Raw genomic sequence first — 20,714 nt, 5'->3', positions numbered from 1 at the left:
CAAATCTTATTCAAGTCCATTGCTATGTTGTACTGCATCGGTAAGTCGGTACCTAGGGAAGGGATATTTATGCTGATTAGCTTTGCACACCTTGTAGGGAAATTTGGAAAATGTTCTTATCTCATAAGAACCAAATGTTGTTTATCTTCGACAAGAAGAATCCGTCCCTCTCTCATAAACTTAGTAGAGCGAGACAAATGCTTTGGGGTCAGCAACTTCGCCACGAAGTCATTAGGTAATTTTTGTCAAAATGCTTGAGGTTGGTCTTATTTAGGAAGATTCATAACCAAATCACGATCATTCACATTTTGTTTTGTAACTTAAATTATGAAGCTTTAGAAACAAGAGTTTTTGATTAGGACTTTAGGAAGTGTAGCTGATAATTGAATAATATAATTAAAATATGAATATAAAAGCTGGTACTTTAATACTGTTGGCACACACATTGCGATTATCTATCGGCGAGTAAAACGATAGGATATAAGACAGACTGTCATGAGTCTATTGTATTTGATTCGCTGTTCTATGTCAAACGCATAAGTTTTATTGCAATAATTTAGAACTTTAAAGTTATTTGTTTTGAAGCTAGTATTTAATAAAATAAATTCATTTTATCAACTGTGTCATATAATTATACATTAAATATACAACCCGTTTTTGTATTAGCAATCTTAAATACCATTAATTTGTCTCTAATAATTTTTTACTCGCCAACAGATTGAAAGTCATAAAATACATTTAAAATAAGGACGCCAACCAAAATGCTTATATAAATCTATGAACCAACAATGGAAATAGTGTGAAGCGAAACAAAAGCATTATGCAAAGGCAAAAAAACCGAACACATGCCTTTTACACACACACACATGGCAAATGATGTGAACTATAATATAATAGACTTAGTCATCGAGTAAAAACAGTAATGATTCACCGCTTTACATTTCTGGCGTCAGTACTTTTTGTGTATATTTAATCTTTTGTTTCATCGTGACGATAATTTAATTGAACTATATTAATATAATAATTCATTTGAACAGATTCCTACGTCACGAGAATTTTATATGTCTAAGTATATCTAATATTTAACAAAATAGTTCAATGTTTTAATGCCTGGGAGGATTTTAATGCTTACGACGATATTACATGTAAACCACTGGGATCAAAATAATTAAAAAATAAAACAAAACAACCAAAAATAAACATTTTCTTTTTAAAGAAAGTAAAAACATACTTTGAGCATCAAATACAACTGAATAATCACATATCACGTTAAAAAAATTTCAACATACCTAACAAAAAACAATGAAATTCTTCTTTTACAGCGATTAATTAAAAAATCAACAGTTTCACTTATACACTTAATAATTATCTTCTTAAGAAATCCACATAATTTATATTATTACTTAATCAGTCTGGTAAAGACTTAATTTTGTGTTTTTTTTTCTAAACGTAATCGATGACAGAAGCTTACGTAACTGCAATCAAATTAGAGAGTAAGTAATTTTATCGTGATCTTCTCCCGCAAGTATTTCATACATGATATAACAAAAATAGTGGGGATCCGTTTAAGGGCATTGAGTTAGACCAAGAGAAGTCTGCAACGATTTTGATAGCACCCGCAGTGCTAGTGTTATTTATACGTTTAAAATAACACTTGCACTGCGTATGCTAACAAAATCGTTGCAAACTTTTCTTGGTGTAACATTATTCGGTATCGTGTTTATTAGGAAAAAGTAGAAGAAAATTTTTTTTGACGTGAAAATTTTTGGGCCTTTGTACGGACGGGGTTGGCCGACTTGAACGAAAATTGTACAGCAAAATTTTTTTTTTTGCGTCAAAAAATTTTTTCTTCTAATTTTTCCAAACCAGACCACGATACTGAATGTGACTTTAAGTGGATTCCCACTATTTTTGTTTGTTATTTGTGTTGTATAAACAGCATCATTTTGGCAGTTTGAAAAAGAAGCGGATCGAGTGGACCTGTTGGCTAACATGCTAAAGTAATATTTTTGATAGCACGGGAGGAAAAGCAATATAATGAGGGCAACCGCGTTTAATTTCGCCGCTAGGGGCGCTAGTGTAGATGGAGGTCTTTCAAAATGTCAAATGCATAGAAGTTTTGGGGGTTTCAAGCTTTTTTATCGGAAATTTTCACTCCTTATTCATAATTGTGGCAAATCTTTGTCCATCTTTGATTAATCATGGTAAACAATAATAATAGGCCTTTTCATCTGTGTCAGATGTTCTAAGCAGCATCCCGGTAACGCTTGGGTGTTGCGTAACAATAGATATAGCTCAATAAATGTTAGTGGTTAAAAAAAAAAGTGCCAACTAAAATATATGCAAAATTAAACAAGTTGAAAAAATGGCACATTTAGACGTTAAAATACCTTTGTGTTTATTAGAACGTATTGATTTTACAAAAATAAGCATAGAATTTTGAGATCTGTTTTTCTGGACCTACGTCTACAGTGGCGCCAACCGGTGAGCACAAAAACGGTAGCCCTCATTACGCGCGTGCAAGAGATAGGACCAGGCGGGTCAACGTATGAAATACTTAGGGTCGGTTGCACCAACTGTTTATGTTCGTTAAAGAGTTCGCAAAATTTTGTTGTATGGAATGTTTCATAGTAAACCGCTGCGGCGCGCCGGGTGACGTTGATCAGTCTGTCAAGTGCGGATGGTGCAACTGGCACTTAGTGTCACTTTCGTTTTTAGATTTAGATTACGAGGCGTCTGACCCTCAAATGCGCGTGGTCGCGGCGCTCATTCTCTATCTCTATAGTATATAAGCTGGAGGGACGTAAGCTTGTGTGCATGTGGTTCTAGCATCTAGCAGCAGAGGCACTTACCGGTGCGCGCGGGCAGCAGGTAGTTCTTGGGCGGGCGGCCGCGCTTGCGCTTGAGCAGCAGCTGCTGGCCCGACGGCAGCGCCGACATGCTCAGGCTGCTCAGGTTGTGCGCGTTGCCCATCACCGTGCCGCCCGTCAGCACGCAGCCCTCCAGGTCTGTGCCATATTTAACTAGCGGTTAAAAATAAACTCGCCTACAGTTCAGGGTTGAATTGCCTCGCGAGAGAATTGCCGCGCGAAGCAACTAGGTCTATCTAGTTGTGCCTCGACAAAACTAACGGGAAGTCTTCATAAATCGAGCTGTTTCACCTCGCAATTTCCTCGCAAAGCGGCTCGCTTTATTATGTAAACACATGTAATGATTTATATAAGAAATTATTTTTACAAATAATTAAGATATGGAACTGTAGTATTCGGTTGAGAAGAAAAGCCCCTCCGGACTCTGTGAACGAAATCTGACAAAAACCAGTAGCAAGAATAATGCAAGCTTACCGAGTGAGGTCTTGGGAGGGCGGCCGCGCTTTTTCTTGATCTTGGGCGTGAGCGGCAGCGGCGTCTTGCGCGGGCGGCCGCAAGAATAATGCAAGCTTACCGAGTGAGGTCTTGGGCGGGCGGCCGCGCTTCTTCTTGATCTTGGGCGTGAGCGGCAGCGGCGTCTTGCGCGGGCGGCCGCAAGAATAATGCAAGCTTACCGAGTGAGGTCTTGGGCGGGCGGCCGCAAGAATAATGCAAGCTTACCGAGTGAGGTCTTGGGCGGGCGGCCGCGCTTCTTCTTGATCTTGGGCGTGAGCGGCAGCGGCGTCTTGCGCGGGCGGCCGCAAGAATAATGCAAGCTTACCGAGTGAGGTCTTGGGCGGGCGGCCGCGCTTCTTCTTGATCTTGGGCGTGAGCGGCAGCGGCGTCTTGCGCGGGCGGCCGCAAGAATAATGCAAGCTTACCGAGTGAGGTCTTGGGCGGGCGGCCGCAAGAATAATGCAAGCTTACCGAGTGAGGTCTTGGGCGGGCGGCCGCGCTTCTTCTTGATCTTGGGCGTGAGCGGCAGCGGCGTCTTGCGCGGGCGGCCGCAAGAATAATGCAAGCTTACCGAGTGAGGTCTTGGGCGGGCGGCCGCGCTTCTTCTTGATCTTGGGCGTGAGCGGCAGCGGCGTCTTGCGCGGGCGGCCGCAAGAATAATGCAAGCTTACCGAGTGAGGTCTTGGGCGGGCGGCCGCAAGAATAATGCAAGCTTACCGAGTGAGGTCTTGGGCGGGCGGCCGCGCTTCTTCTTGATCTTGGGCGTGAGCGGCAGCGGCGTCTTGCGCGGGCGGCCGCAAGAATAATGCAAGCTTACCGAGTGAGGTCTTGGGCGGGCGGCCGCAAGAATAATGCAAGCTTACCGAGTGAGGTCTTGGGCGGGCGGCCGCGCTTCTTCTTGATCTTGGGCGTGAGCGGCAGCGGCGTCTTGCGCGGGCGGCCGCAAGAATAATGCAAGCTTACCGAGTGAGGTCTTGGGCGGGCGGCCGCAAGAATAATGCAAGCTTACCGAGTGAGGTCTTGGGCGGGCGGCCGCAAGAATAATGCAAGCTTACCGAGTGAGGTCTAGGGCGGGCGGCCGCAAGAATAATGCAAGCTTACCGAGTGAGGTCTTGGGCAGGCGGCCGCAAGAATAATGCAAGCTTACCGAGTGAGGTCTTGGGCGGGCGGCCGCAAGAATAATGCAAGCTTACCGAGTGAGGTCTTGGGCGGGCGGCCGCGCTTCTTCTTGATCTTGGGCGTGAGCGGCAGCGGCGTCTTGCGCGGGCGGCCGCAAGAATAATGCAAGCTTACCGAGTGAGGTCTTGGGCGGGCGGCCGCGCTTCTTCTTGATCTTGGGCGTGAGCGGCAGCGGCGTCTTGCGCGGGCGGCCGCAAGAATAATGCAAGCTTACCGAGTGAGGTCTTGGGCGGGCGGCCGCGCTTCTTCTTGATCTTGGGCGTGAGCGGCAGCGGCGTCTTGCGCGGGCGGCCGCAAGAATAATGCAAGCTTACCGAGTGAGGTCTTGGGCGGGCGGCCGCGCTTCTTCTTGATCTTGGGCGTGAGCGGCAGCGGCGTCTTGCGCGGGCGGCCGCGGCCGCGGCGGGGCGGGTCGAGCAGGTCGCCGGCCTGCAGCTCGTTCTTCACCGGCTCCAGCGTGCTGTGGGAACTGCACCATTATATTCTAGCGGCCCACTATATATTTACTAACAGTTTTTAGTAGCTAATATTTTGGTATTAATTAGTATTTTATACAATCGTGATATAATAGAGAGCTTTTCAGTCGAGTACCGTGTTTGAAAAGCTTGATTATATCACTATTGTATACAATAGTTTTTTAGTTGACGTTTAGCTAACACATTTGGATCATCAGATACGCGTCAAATACGTGGAAAAAAGCCACTCGGAATTCGTGCATAATGACATACCTTTACCTTGCGCTAAATGCGCAAGCATCGCGCGTCATCAAATGTACTATTGTGTACTGCAGTTGAATGCTGAAAAGACAGCTCCACTATTCAGAATAAATAAAAATCTGTCCTTTCGAGATTTGTCCATTCACCATTAACTCCTAATATATAATATATAAACATATTTACCTGTTGAGTACGACGGGGTTGGTAGAAGCCCTCGGGGGTAGCATGACGTCTCCACTGGGCGTGAACACGAGATGTCCGGACTCCCGGTGTGTGGTGCGCACCATGCCGGACATCACTTCAGAGTTGTTTTCGCGCTTGGTCGTGGTGGATTCGTTAGCCATGTCGACGGTGGGATCTTCCTGGAATAGGAAATGTGAGTAAGTATCAAATTATTTATTAAATCTGACGTTTTATCTGTCATACGTCACTACAGCTGGTGCAACCCAGCTGAAACGTCGGATTTAAGTTAAAAATAATGAAATTTTATGCCGGTAGGCGTTCATATAACTATAGGTAAATAAGTGGAATGATCGCCGTGTATAGTGTGTACGGTACCCGCTCGCAGATCTTGGTGTGCACGCGCAGCTTGTCGGAGCGCGCGAAGGAGCGGCCGCAGCCGCCGCACGTGAAGGGCCGCTCGCCTGTGTGTGTCAGCCGGTGTCGGGAGAGGTGGGATGATCGCTGGAATCTGTAATTAACAAATTATGAATCAGTTATACGAGTGGATTTACTTATAAATATTCTGTGAGCTGTAGACCCCGCTTACCCCTCATGGCCACTATTAAAAAAATCTAAAAACTGAATGGATAAAAAAAAAAAATAATTTGATTTGCTAGCCGAGTGTGATATAAACGGCCGAGCGCAGAAGTTCGTTATTCAAATCGAATTTATTTGAGAAGAAATCTATCAACACTGTTCCTATTTGAATGTTAAAAGGTTACCTGAGATCACAAACGTCGCAGACATGAGGACGGCGTCCTTCTTCGCATTCGGTGGCGTTGGAGTCGGACATGGAGCCGCTCGAATCTGTTTCTTCGTCATCTTCCATGGTCTTGGCTTTCTCTGGAAAATTAACATACAAATATTATGTGTATTAGTTTACTTACTCTTCTTGCTTTTACCAGAGACTATTTTAAATGTTGTATAAAAATATAAAGTAGAAAATACATATACAATCAAAACGCCAGGAATTCGAGGGGTTCAATTCTCCAAATAAAGAACAATAAATTGAGTTTGAATAAAAACCCGTTATCAAAATACAGAGTAAATTTATTCGCATTTTTTAAATATTTAAACAACGTGTGTTACGTTTGTTGTTCGTGAGGGGATTCAAAAAGTAAGCCTACTACCCCACCTCAAACAACATCATCCATTGGAAAAACAAAAATTTGTACACAATTAGGCAGGTCCATACACAGAACGAGCCGCCTCCCGAGGAATTTGCCGTGCAAAGCAGCTCGGTCTATGTAGACGTGCCTTGGCCGCATTGCCTCGGGCGAGTCACGTGTCCACCGACCGAGCTGCTCCGCGCGGCAATTTCCTCGCGAGGCGGCTCGTTCTGTGTGGACGCGCCCTTTGAATGTTTTCCTATGGCTGTTACGGCTATAGGGAATATTACGCAAAACTCTGCGTAGAGGGCGAATTTCTAAAGTTCGGTTTCTGTCTTGGAAATCTTGCATATTCGATCGATAGAGAGGCAGATAACGAAATTTAGATTTTCGCGTTTCGCGGTAGGCCACCTGTAAACAAACCGCCTTGATGCATCAATGTCATAGTGAAAACTTGTCAAAAAAACTGTTTAAAGCATAGTATGTATGTTACTCTATGATTTAGCATGTGCACTAGTGCTGCACTCTGGCGGCAGAACATCGCAGTAATACTCCCTATTATACTTACGTCACGGAATACTCACCATCGGAATCGTCATGCTCATTGTTTGTGGGCTTTTGCAGAGCGGATAGCTGGACTACTTTGATGCCGCCCGGCTTGGGTTCGTCCTGGTTGGAGGCTGCCCCTGATGACAATAATACATGTTTAGTACTTTTTAATACAGTTGCTCAAAAAGTGGTACCATTTGTGGCTGCGTAGCGTGCGAGAAGTTCAATTTCTCGAACTAGTGCTTTTTACTTTTTAGTTCCAAACTATACTTTCGAAACGCAGTTAAAATGTAATTTAGCGCGGAGCAGGTACCAGGGCCTCACTCGTTACTCCTCGGTGTCGTTGACCAACCCGCGCCGGGCCCGCGGCGGCCGCGGCCGGGGCGCGCACGAGTATGAAGGTATCGCGGGCTGCGGCAGCTCGCGTATCGCGGGCTGTATAGGTACTTTTGGTTTTGGTTTGGTTTGGTGGTATGATTCTACTAATGATATATTAATTTATTATTTTTTCGCAATTGTATTAAAAAACGTCGTTTACAACACGTGTGAAATGTCTTTTTACACTAGTTGTAAAATGTACTATTTTACTTAGGACTTATTGGCCGCATTTGTGAGTTTTATACAAGATGCCACAGCGATAGTACTGCTCCACCACGTATAGCAGCTTTAAAAAAAAAACTATTGCCACAAATGCCGTCTGTTTAAAATTAAAAATACATATACTTGGGAGTTAAAGTTCTATTTAAACGAACATAAAGATTGATATAAACAACATTTGTCAACGGCGACTAATTGTAAACACTCTCATGACTGAGTAACATATGTAAAGTAAACATTATATACTAATTATTTACATTTACTGCAAATACGTAGAAACAAATACATTATACATAAGTCTTCTGGGTTTAACAAAAAAAATCGGATATTGATACTAAAATTACTAAATATATTTATCCAAAAACGAAATACGTGTTAGAGATACCATGAATAGTGGTTTTGGCCGAATACCGAATATTCGGCTCCTCTCTCGGCCGAAGCACAACACGTTTGCTAAGATATATTTTTTGTTGAACAGAATTAATGGATGTAGTTAGAGTCAATCAAATCAGACCCATGAAAAATGTAAAATATTTTGTAATCAACAAATGCTCAAAAAAGGGTCTTCGTATTTAACAACTTTCCAAGAATACAATTAAAATATTAAATATACCTAGTTTTTTGGTTATTTTTGTAATTTTTCTTTTTAGGTAGGTGCAACAGATATTCGGTATTTGGCCGAATAGCAGACACAAACGGCCGAATATCGAACATTCGGCTAAGTGGCCGAATACCGAATAGTTGGCGAATATTCGTGGCAAATCTACTGCGTATAATTATATTCAAGTGGTTAAAGATTTACTTAATAAAAAAAAAAGCTTCTTTAAAACGTGAATACGCAAACTCGATTAGCGACTGTGTAATAGATAGTAGTGCATGTATGAAATACCATGTTTTCTCACGAATTAGAAACAATAGTGTAATATCAAGATTTATAAGTTGTAGATCGAAACTATAAGTGGATATTCCTACGTATTTGTTACAAAAACATTAGCATTAGGCCCATAGGCGCTAAGTAGAGATTTTCTTATCTTAAATACAAAATTACTACATAGTATTAAACAAAGTCTTCCGGTACGCGGACGCCACTCCAGAACCTTCAGGCCCCACCGGCCATCAGTTCTGCGAGCAATGTGCCCCGCCCACTGCCACTTAAGGTTTGTAATTCTGCGAGCTATGTCGGTGACCCTAGTTCTACTGCGGATATCATCATTTCTGACTCTATCACGCAGAGAAACCCCGAGCATAGCTCTCTCCATTGCCCTTTGCGTGACCTTGAGCCTTCTTATGAGGCCCATCGTTAACGCCCACGCCTCAGATCCGTATGACGAACGTGACGTGAACGTGTGACGTGTTCGTATCCGGAAGACGAACTGTAGATAGGCCTCCAACGAGATGGAGCGACGACCTGGTGAAGGTCGCGGGAATTCGGTGGTTGCGAGCGGCACAGGATCGGTCGGAGTGGCGAGCCTTGGGGGAGGCCTATGTCCAGCAGTGGACGTCTATCGGCTGACATGATGATGATGATGGTGATGATTAAACAAATTCGCTTTCCGATGTCTGTCCCTAATGTAATCTATGTATGCTTATATCTTTAAAACTACGCAACGGAAATTGATGCGGTTTTCTTTAATATATAGAGTGATTCAAGAGGGAGGTTTATATGTATAATTTGTAAAGGTTTTGTGTAAATTAGTTGAACTATCCATGATAAGCCGGGGTGGGTCGCTAGTCCAGGATATAATTACCATCAAAATGCTACCAGCCTCTTGAAATGCCAGTAGTCAAACAAACCCTCCAACTTAAATCTCACCGCGAAGTTTCACAAAAGCAAATACTAGGATTAAACTGTTACGTAAAATAATACATTTCCTCACGCAACCATCAATTTGAGCAACAATGGCGTCGAGACAATATAACTCTGCGTAATTTCCTCCCGAGAACACAATCACCCACATTGTACTTAGACTTGTTTATTTTAAACTCCATTTATTATTTAAACCAAAGATAGATAGAACTCCGTAATAGATGGATACAGTCTAAGGAAAAAACGTGCCTCGAAAATCACGAAAATTTGATTCTCGATCAGATGGCGCCACTAGCTTTGGCCTACTCTCGTATAGAGGGCGTTGACCTTTTCGTTTGTTATTTATAATTTTAACGCATATTCGTTAAAGAACATGGGTCAAAATCATATAAAAATAATTAATGCAAATAAAAAAATCAATTATCAATATTTAAATACATTTTAACGTATTTTTATAAATATTCATTTTTATTTTTAAAGTATGTCGATAGATGGCAGTGAATTTACAGTGGTTACAAAATTTACTATGACAGTACCACTCTATCTTATTATATACTCATTGTTTAAACTGTGAAAAACTATGCAAACGTGAATATGAGGAACTTTTTGTTTGTGGTTCGAAACTGCGAAAACAGTCGGGTAAATAACGTTCTAAAATATGAGTTCAGAGTACCTGTAGAGTCTGCATTTTCTCAAATGACTTTTTCGCCTAAGCCATTGTTCCTATTTATTTATGTTCAGATTTTTATGAGCTCTTGACTTTTCGACTAGATATGTTTCGGTAAATCTGGTCTTACAGTTGGTAAAAAAAACATATTCTTCAAAGTAAGAAACCGAGGTAAATGAAATAAGTTATATCAATAAATGGAAGGCAAATTTCGATGAAGAAACTTGCATCTTGGAGAGGTTTTTGTAATGTTCCTCATTGTTGCGAACGCAACTTATTATTGTATTAAAAATATTCCCAATGCTAAACGCAGCCGTCGGGCTCGGCTAGTATACGGAAGCTTTTTCTAAAGCACCAATAGGAGCGCCCCACATAATTTGTATTAGAGGTACTTAAATTTAAACCACCTTTTGTATTTATCAAATATTTCAAATCACTCTTTCATCAGCCTCCATACTATCAACACTCCACTTCTACACTTTTTAACCGTTTTGGCAAGAACCCCCTTGTAACCAGTACCTTTTTGGAGGTTTAAAATAGTTTACTTCAAATCGAAGCCTTTTATTTGAGTCGTCGAGACCTGCACTCATACATAATTGAAATAAATCGCTTGTTAAATGAGACATAATTGATTTTGTCTGAATGCCACTTGTTTACAAAACGAAGAAAAATATTTTACGAGTATCAGAGAGCTGCAGTCAAATGACGCTTATAAATATAATATTTCAATTGTTTGTTTAAGAAAAGGATAGGCCTGGCACTAGCACATACAACAATAGTAATTTGTTATACAAGGGTGCAAAGTTGTATTTTACCCGTGAGTGTGGTGAATAGAATCCTGAGCGTAGCGAGCGTTTCAACACACGAGAAGTAAAATACATTTGCACCCGTGTGTAACACAAAACTTTTCGCCTCACTATAGCAAGGAAAGTGCAACATCCACAGGCATTAGATCATCTTTATCACTGGAATTACTAATTTTTTTACGATATTATAATAGAAAACTCTGGAAGTTATGTATTTTTACGTGAGTCGGAGTCGGTGAGTGAGAACGGTTTTAAAGTAAAATTTTTGTTGACACTTGACAATGTTGACATTTCTGACGATGCGTTTTGAAATTGCATCGACTTAACTTGTGCGGTCAGTGATATGCAACATGATTATAAATAAAAAAAAACAAATATTTCTTATGGAATTTTAAGGTTTATGACTTAAAATCATTAAATAAAGCTATATTTGGTATTTTTATTAAATTCTCAAACCATTTATTTAATGATAATTAATACCGAACGAACCATTATTATGAGCGTTCTACGTTTTGTTATCTGTCAAAAGCTACTTAAACACGCTTCAAGGTCAAATTACTTTCACCACTAGTAGATAAAATGCGTTGTTCCCAGCTTGTTTTAAAGGATAAAAGACGGCTTTCCGAGCAAGTGAGGGGAAAAACAAATTTATCCGTTCTGTTCCCGAAAGTTAGGATACGCGTAGCTTAATTTCTGGTTGTGACTTATTTCGGCCATCGCCTCCGACGTAGTTTAAAAAAAAAAGTACTAAAATCACGTAAGCGTTTATGACTAGTTTGAAACCTCAACTAAGAACAACACTAAATGGCCACGTGATTACGTTAATTTCCTCGATAGAAAATCTAATCTAAAAATTCGAAAATATCACAAAACGCCTTAGCGTTTAATTAATGGGGTAGAAAAATCAAAGTACTATGTGGTAAAGAATACCATTAAGGTGCAGAAGATTCAGCCAGCAGAGTTTTTTGAAAATCGTAGCTCTTTTTTATTTAGACCACAATACGGTTGCAAAGATTTAATTAGCAATCTTGAGGCCTAGTACCTAGTAACTTCATAGATTCGGAAATGATTTCTTGACTTTCGCTCGATAGAAATAAATCACGAACATAGGTTTAAAACGCACCTTAAAAAAATCTAGAAAATTTCATAAGAAATAACAGAAGTTTCCCAAAAGAATCCACTGACCACGCCCACTTTGCCAAAAAGCCACACATAGAAGAATGTACGGTCTCATATGTGTAAATATTACTGAGAATAAGAAGTGATTATGTATATTTATTCGCAGGTATCGAATTTTTACTAAGCCTTGAGACCCTCATTAATATGCATGAGAAACATAAAAACTTTAAAATATATTTTTATTCCAATAAAATATATTTGCAACGGGTTTATTGCCGGCGGGCCACTTAAAGTCCGTTAATTTATTTTTGTTTCGAAATTATTTTAAAATTTTTAATGCCACTGTAATGTGCAAAATGGCAGAACGAAAGTTAATGCTCTTAAATTATATATTACTTTTTTTAATAATTTAAAATAATCACCATAAGTTACAAAAAATGCATTAAGTCTCATTTTATCGATGTGATAAGTAGGTAATTATTTTAGCTTGTTTTACCTTGAGAATGTTTTTCCTCAAATTGAATAACACCAAAAAAATCGATATGTAAAAAAATGTCCATGTTGTTTATTCGTACATTTAACATACGTCAAAAGCAAATATTTAAAGTAAATTATTTACTCTTTAGTCGAGTTGACGTAAATTCAAAAGATTTATGGATGCGTTAATGTAGACTTCTTTGGAATGAGGGCTATCGTTTTTTTGCTCACCAGTTGGCGCCTCTGTTGATGGTGGTCCAAAAGACTAAAGAACAGCTGTCAGTCATTGAAGTGACAAGTGACATTTGACATTTCGAACTATGGAAAAGACCACCATCTACACTAGCGCCCCTAGCGGCGAATTCATACGCGTTAGCCCTCATTATTATATTATTTATATTCAAAGCCAAAAACATATTTTTATGGACTTAACAGGTCTATGCTCATCGTAAAAAACCGGCCAAGTGCGAGTCGGACTCGCGTTCCAAGGGTTCCGTACATTAAACAATTTTTAACAATGTATTTTTTATGTGAAACGTGAGTGAAATATATTAAAAAACCCGTAGGGGTCGGATCAAAAACTAAGTAATTAAGTCTGACTCACGCTTGACTGCACATTTCTAATAGGTTTTCCTGTGAAGAAAAGAACTATTCTGTGTATTTTTTACAAAATTTTATACTCAGTAGTTTCGGAGATAAAGGGGGGGGGGGGTCATTTGTTGGCTATTTTTGAATGAGATTCTCACAACGAGCTCTTCCATTTGATATGTAACACGATGGATTAAAAAACTTTAATAAATTTTGTACTTTTCTCATTTAGCCCCCATGTTTAAAATTCATTTGTTTACGTCACATGTGACGCACGCGTGATCCTATAAGGGTTCCGTTTTTCCTTTTGAGGGACGGAACCCTAAAAATACATATTTTTCACAAAATGTTTGTTCGAGTAGCAGCCATAGAGTTGACTAGACGCCGACGTTTGGGAGACATTAGTGTAGGGTGGCCCTTAGACTAAACGTGTACCTGTGGCAACCAGATTATTAAAAAACCGGCCAAGTGCGAGTCGCACTCGCACACGAAGGGTTCCGTACCAATACGCAAAAAACACGTTTGTTGTATGGGATCCTCACTTATAGCGAAACTATATACATACACTTATAGTGTCTTGGTGGTATGCGAAGGTGCAATTCGGCCGAGCTTGCCGGGGACTCTTAAATATTTATTTTATTCTGTTTTTAGTATTTGTTGTTATAGCGGCAACAGAAATACATCATCTGTGAAAATTTCTACCATCTAGCTTTCACGCGCGGTTCATGACATACTGCCTGGTGACAGACAGACGGACAGGGGAGTCTTAAGTGGAGTTAATAGGGACCCGTTTTTACCCTTTGGGCTTTTTACCCTAACAACACAAAAAACGTTTGATACAACTCACCCGGCGAATTAACCTTGTTAGGGCGTTCGTCAGTCTTGTCGTCTTGGAAGCGGACGGTCATCTTCTTCTTGGCGCGTAGCTTGTCGTCGTCGGGCGACAGGATGGAGGTGCGCTTCTTCGGCCTGTCGTCGTCCAGCTTGTCGGGAGTAGACGTCGCGGCGGCTGCGGAGGGACGGATCGTTAGAACAGATAATGCAAAAAACATTTGTACGCCAATAGGCAAAACACAGAGCTCTATAATTATTATTATATAAGACCTTAACTGTATCACCTGTGAAATTTTACTTTACTTTATAAAGATTCTTACTATTAACCGACAAAGAAATGTAGCAAACGTCTTTAGACAATATGGAGATAATTCATCTTTATAAAAAATGTTTAAAAACAGAGAAGATATCATATTGTCTTCGGTTACCGCGATAGTTACTAATGAAATAAAAATATGAAAACGGATTATATCGCGTATATTGAATTTATAATACATCCCGACGTTTCGAACCCTTTACAACGTTCGTGGTCAACGGGTGACTGAGGAAAAGCTACAAAGTGAACCATCATAAACTATAAACTTTAAGGCTAGTTGTACAGTCAGCTGCAGAGAATAGGTACTCCACGTCCATACTAATTTACAGAACTTTGTATGCAGGGGGAGTGCCTTTTCTCTGCAGCTGATTGTACATGCAAAATCGGTTTATAAGGCTAGGTATACAATACAACTATTTTCAAGTAAAGATATATATATATACGCGATAAAGCTATGTCGGCTCCAACCCTACACGTCTGACCCGAGAAGATTTAATTCCCTACTAAATTGTAATAAAGTGATATGTACTTTTCCAGTTAAATATAAACCAGCCTACTGGTGTCGAGTGATTGATAAAGTTACGTTGTAAGTTGTAACATTAAACCAAATCACTTCAGCGAAATACGCACGTAGCTTCTGCGATATACGGGTAACCTTCTCTTTAGCTAATAAACTGGACACATCACTTCTTATTTTTATTTATTATTTATTATTATTATTATAAGAAGTGGTACCGTTTTCGTATTCACCACCTACACTTGATCTTGATACATGTTGTTTGATGCGTATACAAACATGTTGCCACTCACCATGTTCCAGCTCGGTCTGTATGCTGGCCACAACCCTCTCGTTGCCCCTGGTCGCATGTCTCGCCTCCTCCATCTCTCTAGCAGCGGCGGCGAGTATGTTGTTGACCGCCGTATGCGTACCAGGGGTGTCGTCACGGCGGCGGCGCCGGATCTCTTCCGAGCGCATCATGGATTGTTGGTACATGTGGATCTGCGGAGGAAAGAAACTGTTAATGGATATTTCGTTCTTTTTTGTGTGATAGCAAACAAGCCGGCTGATGGGAAGTGATCACCGTCGGCCATGGATATCGGAGGAGCCACTTGTGTTGCTGATCCTTGAGAACCCAGGCGGCCTAGCCAAGGTGACAATCGCTTGCGCTTCGCCATCGAATCGCTTTGTGTATCTCTATCACTCTTCCATATTAGTGTGACAGTGACAGTTTGGTTTCGTTCGCTACGTAATGTTAGCGATTGGCATGTTGTCTACGGGATCTGAATACCCGCTTCTTGAAGAACCCCATGTCGTAGCGCAAACGAAAATACCGTAGGGGAAGCAAATACCTCACTGTCAAGTTATAAAAAGGGGTATACATTTAAGTGATATAAAAATGCAAACATGTGACAAATAAAATATTGCTAATATTGCTGTGCCCTACCAGGGTCCATGTGAAACCCACTATGTATGTACCACCAAGTGTAAACCATGGATGCAATAAATAAATTATGAATTATAAATAAATAAAATAAAAAATAAAATATCTTTATTTCAGAACATTTAAAATTCCATACAATATTGTTAGTACCATCGTTATACCTATGTGTTAGTAAATACATTAAAAATAAAAACAAAACTTTTAACAATAAAATCAAAATCCAATAAATTTAAATAATTAATATGTCAGATTATGAAAAAAAAAAAAATTTTTTTTTTTACTTGAAAGCTGTTATTTATACAAAACAATGTGTCCTTAGCATCCACAAGCGGTAAATGAAAAATGTTCTTTGCAAGTTTTATTTAAACAAATCACAAATTTATTTTATGAAAATAATGTTTTATTTAAATAAGTAATTCACACCTATCGGCTATCTTGACAGAGACGTATGGAAACAATATTTGCCTTATATAAATGGTTCGTCTATAAAACTAACATTTAACATCGCAAACAGCAATAAAACCTCCCTTAATTCCCATAATTGCATTTATTTAGGTAGTTTATGACGAACTAACACGAAAATCAATTAATTACATACACTGTAATTCTTGGAACTCTATATTGTTAAAATATATATACAAGCGGTCATATGATGGTATTGGTTTTCGCGTAATAATGACAGGACAAAGCGCCCGTCTCTTTCTATTAAGCGGTGTTAAATGGTGACGTTGGCTCTATCACGATTTAGGTACGTCCTATAATATATGTAAACCAAAATTACGAGTATCAATAAACTCCATCTAAAATAACTTTGCACCGATTTTAATAGAACAAAGTGAGGGAGTGCCATTATAAACGGCATATTTTCATAGAAATTTTACATTAATAATGGCAAAGTGTGGTGTCATTATCATTACTAACGTCATACAAAGTTAGCTTGGTCCGACTCTATATTTAATAAAAGATAATAGGAGTGAAATAAAAATAAACGATCCGTGATAAAGTTAAGTAGAAACGACGTCGGAGACCTCTTTCTACTGTGTAAAAAAACCTATTTCATGTTTTTTATTACCAATTTCGTGTATTCAATTTTTATTATTGTTTGCAATTTTTTCCTACCATTCGTCCCTTTCCTTTGTCTTACGTGTGTGATAATGCGCATCACTCTGTTTAAGCAGTACATTTACAATTTCCAGGGGCTTCTCCTACTCTCATCCATATTCAATCTTATGTAAGCTTACTCATCCATATTTCATCTCATGTACCTAGGTTTAAATTACCTTTATTGTACGGAGGTTTTGACGATACAAAAAATACGTTAAGGTAGAAAGGGTCAGATCTAAAGTCTATTTTAGTGTAATAATTATAGGAAAAGTAAAATTCGGGAAAAATATGTATTATTTTGTATATGTATGCCCAATGTATATAGGTATGTATAGCGCAGTTCACCATCGATTTCCTTCCGCGAACACTTTGGCTGTGGCCGCGCTTCAGATGGGCCGTATGGGAAATATAAAAAAAAAATGCCACGCTGTATCAAAATAAAAAATAAAAAAACACTTTAATAACAGTACAATAATCTCTAAAATTATGCAACTACTTCTGACTAAGATTAAAATAGTTTTATCTGGTGGCAGAAATGCTATATCACCGCTCGTTATAAACTTATACTTTTATAAACTAACAGCAGCACTTAACTGCCCATCGATGGAATAATTATTTAATTGGAATGTTTTCAAATCTCAAATTAACCGTGTGAACGATGGAGCCTACATAATATGATAAAATATACAGGGTAATATTTCGTCTAATTTAGTCTAGTCTAGACTCCTAGACACATAAAATAGAGTTCCGACTGAGTTATTAACAAAGTAAATCCTACCTATATATTTCAGAAAATAGATTACAAGACTAAAAAATATGCAGTTGAATTTCCATGCGAGCTAAATCACGGATCTTAGTTTACTAACTGCAAACACACTACTTATACACTATTAGTTTTCTTTTATGTAGGTATATTATATTTAATATGCAATTTAAATGCAGACTAAATGCGGCAAATTGAAATAAACGTCGGGACTACTGAGAAACTGGCTGGTCCATATCGATCGACCTGATTGAATTTAACGACTCATAAAAACACTTTCAAATTACAGAGTACGATTTTAATGTGAAGTAAGGGCAAATCGCCTAGCATGGTACGGGCATGTGATGCGGAGGGATGAAAGTCATGTGACAAGAAAGGTATTAAGAATGAATGTGGAGGGAAGTACGAGGAGAGGAAAACCGAGGAAAAGGTGGATGGACTGTGTGAAAGATGATATGAAACTAACGCAAGTGAATGATGAGATGACGGGTGACAGAGATGTATGGAAGAAAAAGACATGCTGCGCCGACCCCAAGTGAATGGGACAAGGGCAAGCGAATGATGATTTTAATGTGACGTAATTGCAAACATTAAAAACGTGATATTGCTTAAATAAAGGTATCAAAGAAAATATACTTATCTAGTACTAGCAGCCGCTGGTATAGTGTGCGGTTATAGATTTGTTTAGATATGTAAGCGAAAACCGATCCTATTGAAGAGGTGTAACTTCTCTTGTGGCTCAGCGTACTTGTTATTAATATTTTTAAATTTTAAATATCTGAACGCGGACTTATCTAAATAACATATTTATCTTGTATTTTACAATTTGTTTTTAATACCGCGATAATAAGCCGTGTGCCTACTTTATAAATGTTTGAATAACAAATATGTTAATTTAAATGTTTTTTTATTTTTGCAAATTAGCATATAACATAGTCTGGAAAAACAAAAATATTATTGTATAACAGTTTTGTAAGAAGTATCGTGGAGTATTGTATGGCATCCTCACTATGCAACTCATTCTTTAAGGATGGAGCGCGTGCAAAAGCGGTTCTTACGACACTTATCATTCTCAACTGGAATATATATAAAAAAGCCCTCGTACGAAACTAGATTACAACATTTCGGAATCGATTCTTTAGAAATACGTAGTAGAATTGCAGATGCCATTTTCTTGTACAAACTGATGAGGTTCAAAATAGATTGTCCACAAATATTAGAGCTTCTGTCTTTCCGTGCTCCATCTCGAACTCCCCGAAAACCCATTACTTCTCTCTGTCCACCTCTTAGACGAACTGTTCTTGGCAGCAACTCACCCATACCGCGGTTATGTAAGATTCTAAATGCATGTAGTGATCATACGGATATACACTTTGATTCGCTAAGCAAATTCAAAAAACAAGTGCATAATTGTCTATCCACAACTAGTAAACTGAAACATTTGCAGCGAGTAACATTGTGTTATCTATATTTATTAAGTTTATATTGTCGGATCTTTTTTGATTATTCCTGTATCAAATGCATGCTGTGTTTACCTTTAAGTGATTGTTGCACTTAGAATATCACTAAAGTGCTTGAATGTATTCTCTCTTTCTGTGCCAGTGTAAACAGTTGTTGGTGAACCAAAAAAAAAACATATCCACATATATTTAGCATATAGCTTATATTAGCGACGCTCCGTAGGGTGCGCGACAGCCGCCACAGTCTCCTGGCCGTCGTGGCAGGGAGATGGGACAGTGCATTAATTAGGCACTGGACCTCCCAACATCTTAGTTTAGGTACTAACATAGTAATTTAAGTATACATATTTGTAACTAACAAAATATGGATTGCATCGTCCGAATTTTTATTTATTTATAATTATAGCATATTTATAAAAAAACATTTTTGTTCTTCAAATGTTTCAAGCTATATATTAAAATACGTAATGTCTGTAGCCTCCATCATAAAAATGAGGCTTGGAAATCATAAATGCGCAATAAATATAGATTCTAATATGACTTCGAGCAGTTACCTACATCACATATTAATATTACATAAGTAAAAAATAAGGATATTTTAAACATTTTACATTTATTTAATATTTATATCTATTGACAAATGTCACCTGTCAAAAGAACAATAAACATGTGTTTTTCTGTCATGAGAATCTATTGAATTCGAAAATGAATTTAAATTGACATTCCTTGGGACGCCAGCTTTACTAAAGGGGCCCACTGACTATCAGTCCGCCGGACGATATCGGCCTGTCAGTTGTTCGGAACTGTCAAATTTTTGTTCTAACTGACAGGCTGATATTGTCCGGCGGACTGATAATCAGTGGGCCCCATAAAGAACCGCCTCTTAAGACGAAACATAATGCAAATGTAACGTATTTATTAAATAAATATCAGAACATGCATAATAAAACACCTATCACACTATTCAAAGGGCAATATTTATGTATGTATGTATGTCTGTCACTTCATTGCACATAAACAGCTTTACATAAAATGGACAAAACAAAACAAAAAAATATGTTATGTGTAATTTATATTTTTGAATAGCCTTTTTTACCCTTTTATTTACGTTGTAGGGCTACAAGCCATCTAAAATCTTGTGTTTATTTTTTATGTAATTATGTTTTCTATGGCATAGAAAACACAATTACATAAAAAAATAAACACAAGATTCTATGCCATAAAAATAGCTTCGTCGATTTTTTTCAGAATCTCAAAAAAAAAAGTATTACCAACAAGTGACAATTTGGTGTGACATATTTTTTGTGACCTCTTGTGTGTGTTAGTGATATATACGTATTTGCCTCAAAATATTCGCGAATACCTAACCAATTATTCTCATATGGTCAAACCAAAATTTGTTTAAAAAGTAAGGAATCACAAAATTTTAATTAAACAAAAAATCAACCTTGCCTTCTAAAAATAAAAAATCGATCTTAAAAACGACACGTCATTTGTCTATGGAAAAAAATGTTTGAGTTCATTATGCGTGACGTCATTAGGCGCTAGTTCAGAAGTATGTAACTAAGCAGCATGATATGGCTATTTGTTTTAA

General features: G+C 38.7%; 1 protein-coding gene across 3 annotated transcripts in view; it reads right to left on the bottom strand.

Moving 5' to 3' along the window:
• LOC134746784 (uncharacterized) overlaps positions 1–20,714 on the bottom strand; it is a 36,501-nt gene that overhangs the window by 7,135 nt on the left and 8,652 nt on the right. The window contains exons 4-12 of one of the 3 annotated variants that reach the window (XM_063681325.1): positions 15,162–15,351; positions 14,049–14,210; positions 7,176–7,277; positions 6,205–6,325; positions 5,819–5,951; positions 5,444–5,622; positions 4,859–5,013; positions 2,853–3,008; positions 2–52 (exon numbers count right to left, since the gene is read on the bottom strand). In XM_063681325.1, the coding sequence (XP_063537395.1) occupies positions 2–52; positions 2,853–3,008; positions 4,859–5,013; positions 5,444–5,622; positions 5,819–5,951; positions 6,205–6,325; positions 7,176–7,277; positions 14,049–14,210; positions 15,162–15,351 (1,249 nt within the window). The remainder of the gene's footprint in view (position 1; positions 53–2,852; positions 3,009–4,858; positions 5,014–5,443; positions 5,623–5,818; positions 5,952–6,204; positions 6,326–7,175; positions 7,278–14,048; positions 14,211–15,161; positions 15,352–20,714) is intronic. The other 2 variants (XM_063681326.1, XM_063681327.1) reach the window with 2 other exon arrangements.

The sequence above is a fragment of the Cydia strobilella genome, chromosome 13 (assembly GCF_947568885.1).
Source record: "Cydia strobilella chromosome 13, ilCydStro3.1, whole genome shotgun sequence".
Classification (NCBI taxonomy): domain Eukaryota; kingdom Metazoa; phylum Arthropoda; class Insecta; order Lepidoptera; family Tortricidae; genus Cydia; species Cydia strobilella.
Note: the sequence above shows the minus strand (reverse complement) of the source record. Positions and strands in the feature narration are given on the sequence as shown.